The following is a 16,844-nucleotide window of genomic DNA, read 5'->3' on the forward strand; positions in this document are numbered from 1 at the left end:
AATTGCCAAAGCCATCCTGAGAAAAAAGAACGAGGCTGGAGGCATCACTCTGCCCGACTTCAATTTATACCACAAAGCGACAGTAGTCAAAACAGCATGGTCTTGGCAGCAAAATAGACACACAGACCAGTGGAACAGGATCAAAAGTCCAGAAGTAAACCCATATTTATATGGGCAAATAATTTTTGACAAAGAAGCCAAAAACATACAGTGGAGAAAGGAAAGCCTCTTCAATAAATGGTGCTGGGAAAACTTGAAAACCACCTGCAAAAGAATGAAACTAGACTGTTGGTACATATGTACAATGGAATATTACTCAGCCATAAGAAGAGATGAAATACTGCCATTTGTGACAACATGGATGGACCTTGCTAAACGAAATAAGTCATGCTAAACGAAATAAGTCAGATAGAAAAAATTGAAAATCACATGATATTACTTATATGTGGGATATAAACCTAAAAGCAACAAATGAGCAGGACAAACAGAGACTCATGGACATGGTCTATATGCTAGTGGTTACCAGAGGACTATAGACTAGTAGTTATTAGTGGGGTGAGGGAGGAAGGAGGAGGCAGACGAGGTAAAGGGGATCAAATATAGGATTTAGGGGGAGAGTGAAGTGGGTAAAGGGGATCAAATATATGGTAGCTGAAGGAAACTGGACTTTGGGTGGTAAACACACAATAGAATATACAGATGTCAAATGATAATGTACACCTGAAAATTATATAATTGTATTAACCAATGTTACTCCAATAAACTTAATTAAAATTTTTTTAAAAAAGGAAGACATAATGCAATTAAGGCAAACTGAGGTCATGAAAATTAAATATTGACTTTCTAAAGATTTTAATTAGTTTAACTTATGTGAAACATTTTAGCCCTTCTTTAATACCTGAAGGCATGTCATAAGATAGAAAGCCTATTGAACTGTTCAAACGAACTAAGTTATATCAAATCATTCTTATAAAAAATTATTATGCATCTAGTTATTTCTTTTCCAGCAAAGTACTTTTAGAACCCAAGTACTAAAATAATTTCTTCATTCTATTTCATTGCCCTGACATAGGTGTTATGGGAAATGGGAGGAGGTGAAGGAGAAAGCAATTAGCAGGTTGGTAAATGGTCATTGCAATTAATAATGTAAATGTGCCACTGGTTGGTTATCCTAGACTGAGATCCCAAACTGTGACTTTTTTATTGTTTGTTGTTTTTCTTCTTGAAGCATGTCTGGAAAATGGGAAGATACGTGTTTGGATGGGGTTACAAAAAGAGGTCCTCTAATCTGTCTCCCCAAGGGAACCAAGATTCTAGCAGCAGCATCAGATTTACAGTCCAAATTGTATGAACTCCATGTGTGGGGTAGAGAGGGTCTGGGACCTTGGCTGGGGTAGGGAGAGCCACAGGGATTCTGTTTTCATCAAACATCTAGGAATCTTCTGAGAAAGGAGGCCCCTAAAGAAGGATTCAGTCATGAAGTACAGAGTCAGAATTGGAAAAATGTATCATCCTGTCAGCCCAATTATTTTCCCATTTCCTCAACACATGCCAAAGTCTTAGAGAAAAGGGGATGAAAGAGAAAGAGCCAGTGGTGTGCTGGTAAACAGCTCTAAGGAAAGAAAAAAAAACCCTGATTTGTAGCATTTGCTGATTTCCATGGCGTGAAAACTCCTCTCATGGCTGATGTCAAGCTTTCAGCTGGCAAACTGGCTCCCGCCACACCACTGAAAAGAGCTGATATTTAAAACCTAGGAATTAAAAGATATCTATCAACCGGCACTGCTCTCAGGCTTATTTGTGAGTGTAACACAGGAAAGGAGAAGGAGTTTCAAGAGCACTTTCTCTCCTGAGGTAAAAAATGGAGCAGCTGCAAGGCCAGGTCATGCCCCGCAGAGCTGATATTGGCAAACGCTAGAGGCACTGTGGCCATTGGGGGTCCTTGCCTTTGAGAGCCAGATTAAAAATGGAAGAAAATGGTGCTTAAAAGAAGATGAAGGAGACTATATTCATAGTGTGAACCACCCCAAGGAGATTTCTAAACATGGTAAGGAGCTACTAGGGAGCAGAATGGAGTGTCCCCATCAGCAGGGTTTGAGGGGTGGGATCATATCCAATACCCCCGAAATGATTTGGCAATTATCAAATATTTAGATAATTCATAGTGGCCTCGATGTGAACATAAATGACTATTTGTAAAAAATTTATTTAAACAAAGTTAATTCAAAACTGAGATGATTAAATCATTTAGTAAATATCTCTGACTACAGTAGTCCTAGAAAAGCAAAACCTACAAATTTACGCGGAATAGTAAGTGGGTTGTTGTAATCACCAAATTATCCAAAAAGTGATGCTCATGTTGTATATACAAGCCAAATGCCACTCAATTAGTGAGATAGAACTGTTTTTCTCATTGTGACAATCCAGGTCCTGGTACTGAGGCTGAATCTTTAGTGAACCACAGATTTGTAAGAAGTTATTCAGGATTTAGATTGTATGCAGAGGTCAAGGTAAATTAACTTAAAGATGACTGAATCCCTAACCTTGTTGTCATGAGCCCCAGGCTTTAATTAAATGAACGAACCAGCCTAGACAGTAGATAATAAACCTACCTGATAAAATTCTTGGCCAGGGAAGCAGAAAACAATCTTCATTTATCTTGACAGATGCAGCTGAGATCTAAATATAAAAACATATATTAAGATTTTTAATTGGACTAGAATTTCAGCAAAAATCTTAAAAATAAATATTATTTTTCCTACAATACAATTAAAATTCCTACAGTACAATTAAAAAGTGCATTACTTTTCTTTCTTGGTAATTCATTGGGTGGTAGTGAAATGTTACTAACAATAATTTTTGTTGCAGCACACAACACAGCTAGTTCTGAATTTATATAGCAATTCACGTGTAAGTATATATCCCCACAGAACATTATATAAAGGTTATATTTAGTTATGCTCTGGTAACTTGATCAAACTATACAAGATTGTTTTTCCTTTTTTGTCCTTCTAGTGGGTAGCATAAAAAATAATCATCAGTTAATTAAATTGCTGTGAGATACATAACATTTTCTCACAAAACTATTGAAATAATCATTTTTTTCAGCAACCAACCTGTAGTGGTTTTTTAATTTAGATTAAGAGCTTTAAATAATATATTTCTGTTAGTCTATGGCTATTACTAACAGGGCTTCTTCTAACTACAAGGCTAAAATAAGAAATATACTGTTATGTTTTCAAATAACGTACATAGACTGAAGATTGAACCATCTAAAAAAGAAAATTAGTAGAAAAGCCCATTGCTTATGTGGGGGCACAATAACTTTTTAAAAACTATACTCAGTGGTCTTTTCAAACTAGTCTGTTAATTTTGCTACAGTAATATATATCTGTCAGTAAAAAAATATATGCTTAAATGTGAACGTTTGCTTTCCCTAAAGAGCCTTGATCTTACTAAATACAGAAATAGCTCAGTGAATAAATTGGATGGGTTTATGTGTTAGTGTTAGGTTTTTCAAAAATACTTTTAAATATTTTTGCTTTCCAATTGTCCCTGGGATATAGTAAAACAAATGCCTTGAATCACAAGAAGGCTGGCGTAGATGCAGAACTTCCTCCTGCCCCTGTGACTTGTGATGAAAAAAAATTGACTGGTGGGCTTCAGTTCATTACAAATATGTTGTCCAGTCATCTGGGGCTTTCAGGTTGAAATTCAGAAGGAATAATAGAAGGAAGGACCAAAACAAACAAACGAACAAACAAACATACAAAATAAACACACAAAAAACCCTGTTTATAGACATCAAATTAAAATGGAAAATCCTGTCACATCTTATAGAGTTTAGAAGTGTTATTTGTATTCTAACTCCCTGGAAGCTGCCAAGCCAGATCACTGGATTCCTGTGCTACAACACCAAAGTGGAGAGGAGTTGTTCAGAGGAGATACAGTCAGAGGAATTAAAAATCTTGAATGAACTATTTCAGAATTCAAAGCTGAATACTCAGATGGAGAAAGGGGAAGAATGTCTTTTTTTAAATAAGTTTTTTAATTTTTCAGTTACAGTTGGCATACAATTTTATGTTTCAGATGTACAACATAGTGATTAGACATTTTTATCTTACCTAGTGATCAGCCCGATAAATCTAGTACCTACCTGACACCATACATTTTTATTACAATATTATTGACTATAGTCCTTATGCTATACTTTACACCCCTTGACTATTTTGTAACTACTAATTTGTACTACTTAATCCCTGCCTCTTTTACACCCAACTTCGCATCCCCCTCCCATTTGGCAACCATCAAAATGTTCTCTGTATCTATGAGTTTGTTTGTTTTATTTTCTTTAGATTCCACGTGTAAGTGAAATCAAATGGCATTTGTCCTTCTCTGCCTGATTTACTCCACTCAGCACAATACCCTCTATGTCCTTCCATGTTGTTGCAGATGGCAAGATTTCATTTTTTATGGCTGAGTAATATTCTATTGTGTATATGTACCACCTCTTCTTTATCCATTCATTCACTGATGGGCACCCATGTCACCTCCATATCTTGGCTATTGTAGATAATGCTGCAATGAACATATGGATACACATGTCCTTTCGAAGTAGTTTTTTGAGTTTCTTTGGAGAAATACCCAGAAATGGGATTACTGGGTCCTTCTTTGTCTCTTATTATAGCCTTTGTTTTAAAGTCTATTTTATCTGGTGTAAGTATTGCTACCCCAGCTTTTTTGTTTGGTTGGTTGGTTGGTTTCCATTTTCATGAAATATCTTTTTCCATCCCATTACTTTCAATCTGTGTGTGTCTTTTAATCTGAAGTGAGTCTCTTGTAGGCAGCATATGTAAGGGTCTTGGTTTCTTATCCATTCAGCCACCCTAAGTCTTTTGATTGGAACATTTAATCCTTTTATATTGAAAATAATTGTTGGTAGATATGTAGTTATTACATTTTATTATTCATATTTTTTATCTTTTCTCTCCTCCTCCTCCTCCTCCTCCTCCTCGTAATCCCTGTAACATTTCTAATACTAGTTTGGTGATGAACTCCTTTAGCTTTTTCTTGTTTGGGAAGCTCTTCATCTGTCCTTCAATTCTAAATGATATTATGCTGGGTAGAGTAATGGTTGTAGGTCTTTGCTTTTCACCACTTTGAATATTTTGTGCCAATCCTTTCTGCCCTGCAAAGTTTCTATTGAGAAGTCAGCTAGAAGTCTTATGGGAGCTCCTTGTAGGTAGCTGATTGCTTTTTTCTTGCTTCTTTTAAGATTTTCTTTGTCGTTAACTTTTGACATTTTAATTATGGTGTGTCTTGGAGTTTAGGTTCATCTTGTTTGGGACTCTCTGCACTTCCTGGGCTTGTATGTCTATTTCTTTTGCCAGGTTAGGGAAGTTTTTCATTATTATTTCTTCAAATAGGTTTTCAATTCCTTGCTCTCTCTCTTCTCCTTCTGGTACCCCTATGATGCGAATGTCGGTATGCTTGATGTTGTCTCAAAGGACCCTTAAAATCCTTATTTGGGGGGATTCTTTTTTCTTGTTGCTGTTCTAATTGGGTATTTTCTTATTCCTTATCTTCTAAATCACTGATTTGATCTTCTGCTTTATCTAATCTACTATTGATTCCCTCTAGTGTATTCTTCAATTGTTATTGTATTCTTCATTTCTGAATAGTTATTTTTTATGTTTACTCCATTTTTATGTTTTCTATCTCTTTGTTAAAGTTCTCACTGAATTCATCTATTCTTTTCCTAAGCTGATTGAGCATCCTTATAACCATTGTTTTGAACTCTATATCTGGTAGAATTGTTGTCTCCATTTTGTTTAGTTCTTTTTCTGGAGCTTTGTTCTATTCTTTCATTTGGGACATGTTTCTTTGTCTCCCCATTTTGGTTGCCTCCCTGTGTTTGCTTCTATGTATTAGAGCTGCTATTTCCTCTGGTCTTAGAAGAGTGGCCTTATGTAGTAGGTATCCTGTGGGGCCCAGTGGTGCAGTCTCCCCTGTTACCTGAGCTGGGTGCTCCATGTACGTCCCTTGTGTGGGTTTTATGTACCCTCCTATTGTAGTTATGCCTTGGTTGCTGTTTGCACATTAATGGAACTGCCCCTCAGGCTTATTGGTTATGAGGACTGGCCATCACTACAGTGAAGGATATGCTTCAGTAGGACTCTGGTGCCTGCCCAGTCTGTTCTTTGAGTGTGCTGTCCTTGGACGCAGCCCCAGCTGGTGTTCCATCTCAGTCTGAAGCCAGCCACGAGGTGTACAGGTCCTGGGGCCTCCTGGGAGGGGCCCCACTGCAGGCAGAATTCAGCTGAAGCCTTTGCCGTGCCCGAGGCCACCTTGTATGAGCTACCAAGCAATCCCAAAATGGCCACCACTCCAGGTGGGCTTGGAGATACCTCAAGAGGTCAAGCCTCAAACCAAGGCTGGCTGTCACTAGTAGGGCAGAATGTCTTTAATAAAGGTTTCATTCAAATGATAAACAGGATATTGTATGGCACTATGTAAGAGTGGCTGTTAAGGAGCATCACCATAGATTTGTGGGTAGATTTGATCTAACTATAATTTTGTGGCTCGTGGAAGACTTTTCAAGGTGTCCTTGAGAGAATTACATGAGCAAAGCTTACCTGCAATTTGACACCAAGTCTTCAGTCTGGCTTCCTTGACTCTCTTCCTGTGAGGCCTGCATGACATTCTTGCCTCTGGTTTTTGTAAAAATAGGAATTCTAGCCGCTCAGACCCAGCCAGTAATTACTTAGGAGAAAAACTATAGAGCAGGTGAAATGTTTCTGCATTCCCTTGCAACACTGTTCCACACTCTGCTCTCTCTTTCTCTCCCTACAATCCTTTAAAAAAGAAAGAAAAATCCTTGTCTTTTTCCACTTCCAGTGGTTCTCAGCCCTGGGTGCTCCTTAAAATTGATTATTTGATTTAGTTAGTTAGTTTGTTTTTTTTAATGTCTGGGCTCTCCCTTAGGCTATTGATTCAGAATCTCAGCAGGTTGTACCCTAGCATTTAATAGCTGCCCAGCTGATTTTAATGTGTGACCAGGGAGGAGAACCACTGTAGCAGGCCATTAACTGAAAGCTAACAGGCAATGGTTTACATTCTTGGCTCTGCAGTACAATCATCTGAGCTGATTTAAAGAAAAAACTGCCTGGGCTCTACCCTAGACCAATTAATTCAGACATTCCAACAGTCTGCTCATCAGTGTTTTCTAAAAGCTCTCCGATGAATCAAGGATGAGAAACACTGGTTTCTAGTGTAATCCTGCGCAGAGATATTTGCATTTTATAAGCCTTAGGGATTCTAAAAAGTTGCTTTGAGGAATGAGTGAAAATGCTGGAAAGAGTGCCTGGAAAGCTGTCTGTGCCACCACCCATTTCTTCACTCTTCGCATCCCCTCCAAACCTAACTCTGGAGATGGTCTTTCTTTGTCTACTTATGATTTTATAATGGCTCCAAGCACACTATTTCTATTACTCAAAATTGTGTGTTGTGATATCAATAGTTTTATCTTTATAGCTGTTTTTGATTATCTCTATTTTTATGTGATTTTTTTTTTTTTGCATTTTGAGTTTGTGTAGATATGAAAAATTGAGCAAGTTTAAAAACCAATAAGACTTCTAATAATGTATGTAACTGAGGTTGAATCTTTACATAAAATATTTTTCCTTAATTGGTATTTTCTGTGGATTTCTCAGAATAAAAGATATAAGAGGAATACATGGCTAATTCAAGGCTAATTGTTTTCTCTCAGGCATATCTGCACTAGAGAGAGGGGAAGATTTTCTTTGCTTTCTCTTCTACAAATTGTCTTATACACATAATTATTTTTATACTTTCCTCTTCATTCTGTGAGAACACTAGGGGAAACAGAAAATGGCCCATTTTCCAAGAGCAAGGCAAGAAAGTGCCCACCTTCTAGATGGGACATGGTTGGATTGTTGAACCTTGCTCTTTCTAAGAGGAATGGGGAATAGGATCTATTGCAGGGCCAGGGAGGGGAGGAGGGCCATTTTGCCTCTGGCGGCTGATACACTTCAAATTTTTACTTTAATATATTCTCTGAAAGAGGTTTATGCATATACAGAAATACACTGCTAGGATGAAAAGAAGTTCATCATACAACTTTAACTTTGTATTCATTTATCAGATATATATACATTGCTGTTATGCTTTAGTATGAATCAGTATTTTAATACAGCCTTTGATTATGTCCTAAACAAAACAAATATGTTGCATTGTATTTTTGGAATATGTTAAAAAGCATTGATTTAAAATATACAATTATATATGTGTATATACGTGTGTGTGTGTGTGTGTGTGTATATATATATATATATAAATAAACGAGGTTACTCTAACACTTACATTGAAAGGCAAAGGAACTAGATTATCTAAAACAGTTCTGAAAGTAAAAAAGTGGGAAGAATCAGTTTACCCAATTTTAAGACTTACTATATAACTACAGAGGCCAAGGGTAGACACATAAATCAGTGGAACAGAGTAGAGAACCAGAAATAGACCCCCACATGTGCAGATGACTGATTTTTGACAAAGGTGCAAATGCAATTCAAAGAAAGAAGGATGATCTTTTTAATAATGATAGAAAAGTAATTAGATATTGATAGGCAAAAAAACCAACCAAACAAGAACCTTGGCTTAAACCTCACACTTTGTACAATTAACTCGAAATAGATAATGAATTTAAATATAAAATACAAAACTTTAAAACTTTTAGAGAAAATATTTAGGACCTAGGGCTTGGTGAATAATTCTTAGACATGGCATCAAAAGCACAATCCATAAAAGAAAAAAACAATATACTGAATTTCATCAAAGTTAAAAACTTTTGCTCTTTGAATGACACCGTTAGAAAGATGAAAAAAACAAGCTATAGACTGGAAGAAAATATTTGAAAACTACATATCATACAAAGGACTCATATTTAGAATATATAAAGAATTATAAACACTTGACAGTTAAAAAAACAATCCAATTAGAAAACTGCAGTATATATATACTTTTTACCAAACAAGACATTCAGGTAGCAAATAAGCAAATGCAGTCCATACCATGAACCACAACTTGACAATAAATAAGAAAGAACTATTGATATTTGCACCAACTTGGATGGATCTCAAGGGCATTACTCTAAGTTAAAAAAAAAAAAAGTCAATGTGAAAAGTTCACATTTTGTGGGATTTTATTTATATAACATTCTCAAGATGACAAAATTATAGAGTTAGAGAACAGATTAATGGTTTCCAAGGGCTGGGGGAGGCAGAGAGTGGTAAGTATGACTATAAAGGGATAGTACTGGAATAGCTCTGTATCCTGATTGTAGTAGTGGCTACATGAACCTACACATGGGATAAAATGACATAGAAATATACACACACTTTGTACCAATGTCGGTTTCCCAGTTTTTCTATTCTATTATAGCTTTGTAAAATGTTACCAGTGGAGGTGTTAACCAATAAAGATCTGAAGATGTAAAACAAATTAAAAGTTTATTTGGGGTCTTAAAGGATTCAGATCCTGAAACATAGATTCAGGTTGCAACCCACGTTGCCTTGTAGAAGGCAAAAAATACAAAGTGTAATTCTTTCATGCAAATGAAGGATTGCTGGCTGGGTTAGCAGAGATTGTTTAGTTCTGATATGCAAATGGGGGTGGTGAAAACTACAAGGAGGAGGTAAAGTCCATATGTGTCCATAGAGTAGTTATTCTAGGATATTTATGAGTCAGCCTTGAGCTGAGTTTAGCAACAGGTTTAGCAATTTAGCAGCTCTAAGAACCGAGGCACAAGATGTGCATAGGCTCCACTTCCTTAATAGCCTCCTGACTTTATCTTACATAAAGTGACTCTCTTAGCAATGCTTATTCCATTTTTTTTTCCATTATCAGAGGAAATAGTGAAGAATACACAGGGACCTCTTGTACTATCTTTGCAATTTTCTGTGAATTTATAATTATTTCAAAAGAAAAGATTTTTTTTGTTGTTAATAGCAGATTGGTTGACTATAAACATTTAAAATATGCAAGTTTTGTAATCCTGTTTGGACATTTCCATGGTTTTAATATGTTAAAATCCTCTGAAGCTGGAAGTGGCCTGGGCAGCTCTGATATCTCACCTGGGAGAAGTAAAATGCGCACTCCAAGCGGCCCTCACAACCTGTGAGTGCTGGGTGGGGAATACCCCAGAAAAATGAATGCTTCCTTAGGTTAGCAAGGCCTAGAGTGGGATCTGTAGACAGAAGGAGATGATGGGCAAGACTCTACATGACACACTTGGTCCCTCTTATCACTCACACACACACACACACACACACACGCAAGCGTGCGCATTTCAGTGGCAACTGCCACCATGGCTTTTGCAGTCATCTTTGCCATCTTCGCATCCGCATCATTGATTACCAATCTCTAATCTCTGCAAACACCCTTGTAGGATCACTTTACCTGTCTTGGCCTTCCTCCTCTCAAGGAGCCTCTCTGGGAAATGCTTCCATAGGAGGTAAAACCGGTCCTGGAGATTTTCCAAACCAGGAGATATTCTCGTTGTGTTTCCTGTTAAGGAACTGAGGTTTATAAAGAAATGAGGAAAGAGAAGAGACCACTGTGTTATGTTATAACTATTTTAACCCATTTTTCCTTTAATAACTCTGCTTCTTGTTTGCCACCTTTCTTATTTTCTTTATTCCTTCCATCCTACATCTAAGAGTAAAATAGGACTAGGAAACCTTTTTTAAAGTCTTCAAACAAGAAAACTTACTACCTCCATAAACCCATGTTTACACATGGGAACTATTTTGAATTACAAATACTATGAAATGAGTGTAACTTTTTTCTTTAGTGTAGTATTTACCGCAAAGTACATCTTCAACTTACCTCCCTTGTGGTTTAGAATATGCATACATCTCATTTTTATATACTCCTATTTTTAGGATATTTTCCCAAGAGTTTGAAATTCAATTCTTCTACATAATTACTAACTTTTTATTTTTACATGTTATTTCATCATCCCAGTTATGGTAACCTTAGGTCTGATCATTTTTTTTTCCATAAAAAAAAAAATCAAAATATTATATTATCCTGGGTTGATTTGCAAGCAGAACTGTGACAAAGGCTTGTGTGCAAATAGTTTATTGGGGAAGTGATTTCAGGAAACAGGAGTGAAGGGCAAGGAGCATAAACCAGAGAAGGTGAAAAAGATAAGACAAGAGGGCATTAAGTTGGCCACTGCTACAAATGAGTGGTGTTCTAATCCATTGGGACTTTCTGAGGAACCTTATGAAATATATCAGAACTCTCTGCCAGAATATGAAAGGAGAAGCACTTATCTATGGAGTCCCTGTTGGTCTGAGTGCTACACAGATACAAGTATCAGAAATGCCTCAGGATAAAAACCAGGAGACACGAGATGTGGGGTCCCAAAATGAGCTATTAGGCAGTGGAAGCTGAGCAGAGCTCAGTTCTGCCCAAGTACTAGAAATAGAACCAGGAGGATCTGATGTGGAGCTCAAGATGTGTCCAACACAATTACCAACCTTAGAACTTCTATACATTGATAAAGAGTAACTAACTGCCCAATGGAATAATTATATTTAGCTCTATTAAGTCAGCCAATAATATTTTAACATCACCTTACTAGTTTTGTATCTTCAACTTGCCCAGTGATGTCTCTGAAAGTTCAAGAGTGAAAATAAATTTTAATGGTTGGGGTAACAGCCCAAGTGTGTTACGCTGGATTGCCAAGCTGCATTTTAAGAAGGAAATATCAAAATAAAATGTGAAAGAATTACAAATGAGAGAAATTCACACTTGAGCTGTTTTTACATCTATGTTTTGATAAAGTCATACGCTCTAAAGCCATTTCATGTAGAGTTTTATTTTTAAGAAGTGGGGAAAGCAGAAGTTTCTTAAGAATAATTGAATGCTGTTTCAGATAAATTTTAAGTATTTCCAATAAACACAGTTATAGGAGCATAATTAACCCTTAATTTACAGAATATAAAGGTTACATTAATTAGATAATTAATAGGTTGATTAATTTAATAATTAATGGGTTATTAAGTAATCTAATAATAACCAATTTATTGTCTCAAGAACTATTTTAAGATGCCTTAATTCATTTGATCCTTGCAAAGTCTCTAAAGTAGATACTACCCAGATCTCATTTTAAGGATGACACTGAGACACAAAGAATTTGAATAACTTACCAGAGGTCATACTGCTCATAAGAGGTGGAACAACAACAAAAAATAGTACTGTATAGTCAATATCTTCATTAAAAAAAAAAAAGTTTACGGCAATTTAGATTAAATGAACACAGTGGCCAAATAGTCAAAATAGAGTCTGGAATCACTCTCTCTTTGCAATAATTAAGATGATCCAAGTGAAAATAATCAGTAAAGACATCATCCATCTCATTACAGGACACCAGCCACTTGATCGAATCTTTATTTTGCTTGTAAATATTCATCCCTGTATAAAGAGAGAAAAATAATATATTAGGATAAAAGAATAAAGAATTGAGGGGATAGCCAGGCAGACTGAGAATTTTTGTAACTAAGCGTACAATAAATGTAATATCATTGCGAAACATGTCCACAGTAAGTGTCTTGGTTTTTCACTGCATCTCTTTATCCAGCAGAAGTTTTCCACCAATGATTTTGTTGACTAAAACCCATATAAGAATATATATGACAATTTTTACTGCTTCCAAATTTTGCGAATACCCTTAATTCAGAAGCTTAGAACAACATCAGTCAACCACTGTTTCCTGGAAGTAACTCTCATTAATTTTTCATACTTTGTTGGATATTTGTGTTATTATCTTTCAGTTATGGAGAAAACTACAGATACATTTCCTCTTACTATGAATTCTTCAGAAGAACAAGGGACTGTGTGTATTTTTGGAACTGGAGATTTTGGAAGATCACTGGGACTTAAAATGCTCCACTGTGGTTATTCTGTTGTTTTTGGAAGTCGAAATCCCCAGAAGTCCAGTCTGCTGCCCAAAGGTGCAGAGGTCTTGAGCTATTCAGAAGCAGCCCAGAAATCTGACATCATATTCCTAACAATCCACAGGGAGCATTATGATTTTCTCACAGAACTAACTGGAGTTCTCAATGGCAAAATATTGGTTGATGTCAGCAACAACCTCAAAATCAATCAGTACCCAGAATCTAATGCAGAGTACCTTGCTCAGCTGCTGCCAGGAGCTCACGTAGTAAAAGCATTTAACACCATCTCAGCCTGGGCTCTCCAGTCAGGAGCACTGGATGCAAGTCGGCAGGTAAGATTAAATGATAAATTTATGCTCAGTCTTTAAAAAGTGAATGTTTTAATGTGTATTTACCTCAAAGATTCCAAAATATAATTCCAAAATAAAATACTGACTAAACATTTCATACTGCTGATATCTATGTGCCATGAATAGTTCTCTTGGGTTTAACCAAGCAGGGTAGTCAATTGTGATTTATTTCCCACTGTCTGTACTCTCAGCTTTTAGTTTGATGGAACCCAATGGCGTCAGTCTCTGGAGGCCTTTTGTCAACACTGGAAGAATAACACAACTAAATTATTGATGGATATCCTTTCCATTACCATTACCATTGTATAAAACTTGTTCCATTTATTCACTGAGATTAGAAACAATCCATAAATGATGCAGCACCCCCAAATACAAAAGAAAGATCCAACTATTCACACTGTGGAGAACCACATCTTATCATATTAGTGTGGTGTGCCTAAAACCAGTCTCAACTTGAAACCCTGGTACTTAGTTATCCAGTACACTTGTGCAAGTTTGAAACATTATCTTGTTAAATACGTTGATTCGATATCCTTGTTTGAAAAGCAGTTCGCTACTACATGTCTTTGTTCTGAGTGGTACTTAATATAAACTTTCACAATAATTACTAAAGAAAGAATAAATACAAAATGAATTATCTTTAACCCAGGTGTTTGTCTGCGGAAATAACAACAAAGCCAAGCAAAGAGTGATGGATATTGTTCGTACTCTTGGACTGACGCCATTGGATCAAGGATCTCTCAAGGCAGCCAGTGAAATTGAAAACTACCCACTGCAACTATTTCCAATGTGGAAGTTCCCCTTCTATTTGTCTGCCGTTCTGTGTGTCTTCTTCTTTTTCTACTGTGTTGTAAGAGAAGTAATCTACCCTTATGTTTATGAAAACAAAGATAACTCATTTCGCATGGCTATTTCCATTCCAAATCGTGTCTTTCCAATAGCAGCACTTACACTGCTTGCTTTGGTTTACCTCCCTGGTGTTATTGCTGCCATTCTGCAGCTGTACCGAGGTACGAAATACCGCCGATTCCCAGACTGGCTTGACCACTGGATGCTCTGCAGAAAGCAGCTTGGCTTGGTAGCACTGGGATTTGCCTTCCTTCACGTCCTCTACACACTTGTGATTCCTATTCGTTATTATGTACGATGGAGGTTGGGAAACCAAACCACTACCCAGGTAAATCTCTATTCACTTGTATTCTCCTACTCCTTAAATCAAAGAGGAATCTTGCTATGTCATATTCCATTCCCAATTATAGGAAATCACTCTTCTAAGCATCTTTATATTTTAAAGTAACTAGAATTAGACACCTCATGTCTGTTTCTTTGTTTTGTTTTTAATGAATCCAGTTGAGGTCTCATACAACTCTTGAGAATGAAAGTTAACTTCCCAGGTTCACTTGGGTTCAGATCTGTAGTGCTAAGACTGCCTGGGATCATGACAAACTGAAAGATTTGGTGGCTCAGGAAAACTTATGACACCTACTTATATTCCTTTGGGGACAGTCAATAAATGTAAATCAGTGTGTTTTCAAGCTTCTGTTTTTATGCATGCTACTTGCTTTTGGAAGTCAGAACCAACTATCTTATAAGGGGGCTGGTCCAATATGTTTACAGGAATGTAGACAAATTCACAAAAGGGTGCTTATAACTCCATTAACATTTGACTTGAGGGAAATTGTCACCAATTTAGCTTAGAAAACTAAATAATTCTGAGCAAATGTCAGGTAATATATTCTGTAGAGTCAAAAATTCAGAGAGAATCAAGTCAGGGAGTCTAAAAGCAGTCCCAGAGGAAGTGCTATATATAAGTTCTAGTTTGGAAATAACTGGTTTTGATCAACCTTACTTCAGTCTCAAAGTTTATTAGTCAATAACTCATTGATGGTACTTCTGTGGTTTTCTCTACATTACTTCCCCCAACAAATACAGGGGAAGTTCTTGGGTAAGAATCACATTTACTCTTAATCTGTAGTGTGACAGACTTGATTCTATATTACAACATAATAAACCTGAAAGAACTCAGACATTGTGTGTGTGAATAATCAGCATGTAAAGCAAAAAAACAGAATTTTGATGTAATCATTTGAGAACATCAAGTTTTGCTTGGGGAACAAGAAACCATATGGTAAAGAAGGTTTAAGTAAAAGTTTACTTTGTTTTAGGATGTATAGGGTTGATTAAAACTCCCTCTATGACTCCTAGAGTCAAGTATAATAATGAAGTCCCAGCAGAACCAATTAGTTTTTCTACCAAAAACATAATTTCTAAGTGCATTTTTACAGTGATTTGCAAATGATTATTAAGAAATGTCATATAATTTGCCTTGAGCAAATAAATAAACCATGCAGAGATATTGTCAGTCCCCTTAAAAGTTTGGGCCGTTTGTAAAAAAATGTAATTTTTAAAATTGCTTATAATTTTTCTTAGGCAATATCCAAGAAAGAAAATCCATTTAGTACCTCTTCTGCCTGGCGTAGTGATTCATACATGGCCTTAGGAATTCTTGGATTTTTCTTGTTTGTGCTCTTGGGGATCACTTCCTTGCCATCAGTTAGCAATGCGGTCAACTGGAGGGAGTTCCGATTTGTCCAGGTGAGGACTTCAAGATCTAATTTACTTTTATTGCAAAATGAGTCTGGCTTTACAAATATTCTTATTCTTCTCTCATACCATGCATAAATTTTCATTTTGCTCCATCACTTCCCTAGCAATCTCATAAAAATAGCAATTGAAACAAGTTCAAATTAGAAAACGCTAAACTCTGGTACCAAAAGGCAGATTCCATAATGGTTTGATTTCCTAGCAGGACATCCCTTGCCAAGATTCCTGACTACTCCCACAGCCACAGCTATGGGTATAGAGTGAAAAGCACCAACAACTATTAAACTTTGTATGTGGAGGTGTACTAGGTATAAGGTGAAGAAAAACTCAAAGACAAAATTTCTACTTCTGAAATCAACCTTAGAATATAGATACTTTGATATGTAAAGGCATATATTAAAGTTTAAAACCTTTGAAGCAAGAAATGCTAGAATGTCATCATACCAGACAGACTCAGTGCTGGCCTGTAAGAAGGAAAACGGTTTCTTCCCACAGATAAACTACCAGACACGGTTAGTAACTATTCTCATAGACCAGTGGTCCTCAAACTGTGGTACCTAGACCAGCATTACCTGGGATTTTGTCAGATACACAAATATCCTGGACCCACTAAGACACAATGCATCAGATGCTCTGGACATGTGACCCAGGAATTTGTTTTGACAAACTCTCCTGATGACTCTGATGAATGTTCACTGTGAACCAGTATAATTAGTAACTGAAATTAGATTTGAAAATATAGAACTATTTGAATTTCAAAAGTCTTGCAGTTTGTCCCAGGGACAAAATGCAGTCAACATTTTCTCATGTTAACAGTTATTCAAGGCATTAAGATAGAAATAAACATTTAGCTTTAGTATTTAGGCCAAGCAAACAAAAGTAAAGTTCGGTAATTGCTCTTTATCGTGAT

The 16,844-nt window shown here is 36.4% G+C and overlaps 1 protein-coding gene and 1 long non-coding RNA gene across 2 annotated transcripts in view; one reads left to right on the forward strand and one right to left on the reverse strand.

Moving 5' to 3' along the window:
• LOC120615070 (uncharacterized) overlaps window positions 1–16,844 on the reverse strand; it is a 113,319-nt gene that overhangs the window by 63,408 nt on the left and 33,067 nt on the right. Inside the window, exons 2-4 of the long non-coding RNA XR_005656192.1 lie at window positions 12,234–12,498; window positions 10,474–10,592; window positions 2,613–2,679 (exon numbers count right to left, since the gene is read on the reverse strand). This is a non-coding gene — a long non-coding RNA (uncharacterized LOC120615070). The remainder of the gene's footprint in view (window positions 1–2,612; window positions 2,680–10,473; window positions 10,593–12,233; window positions 12,499–16,844) is intronic.
• The window catches only part of STEAP4 (STEAP4 metalloreductase), a 28,095-nt gene that overhangs the window by 8,652 nt on the left and 2,599 nt on the right, over window positions 1–16,844 (forward strand). The window contains exons 2-4 of the mRNA XM_039878194.1: window positions 12,858–13,312; window positions 13,980–14,507; window positions 15,761–15,925. Coding sequence (XP_039734128.1) covers window positions 12,860–13,312; window positions 13,980–14,507; window positions 15,761–15,925 — 1,146 coding nt within the window. The 5' untranslated portion in view covers window positions 12,858–12,859. The remainder of the gene's footprint in view (window positions 1–12,857; window positions 13,313–13,979; window positions 14,508–15,760; window positions 15,926–16,844) is intronic.

This window comes from Pteropus medius, unplaced genomic scaffold (assembly GCF_902729225.1).
Source record: "Pteropus medius unplaced genomic scaffold, Ma_sr-lr_union100, whole genome shotgun sequence".
In the NCBI taxonomy this organism is placed as follows: domain Eukaryota; kingdom Metazoa; phylum Chordata; class Mammalia; order Chiroptera; family Pteropodidae; genus Pteropus; species Pteropus medius.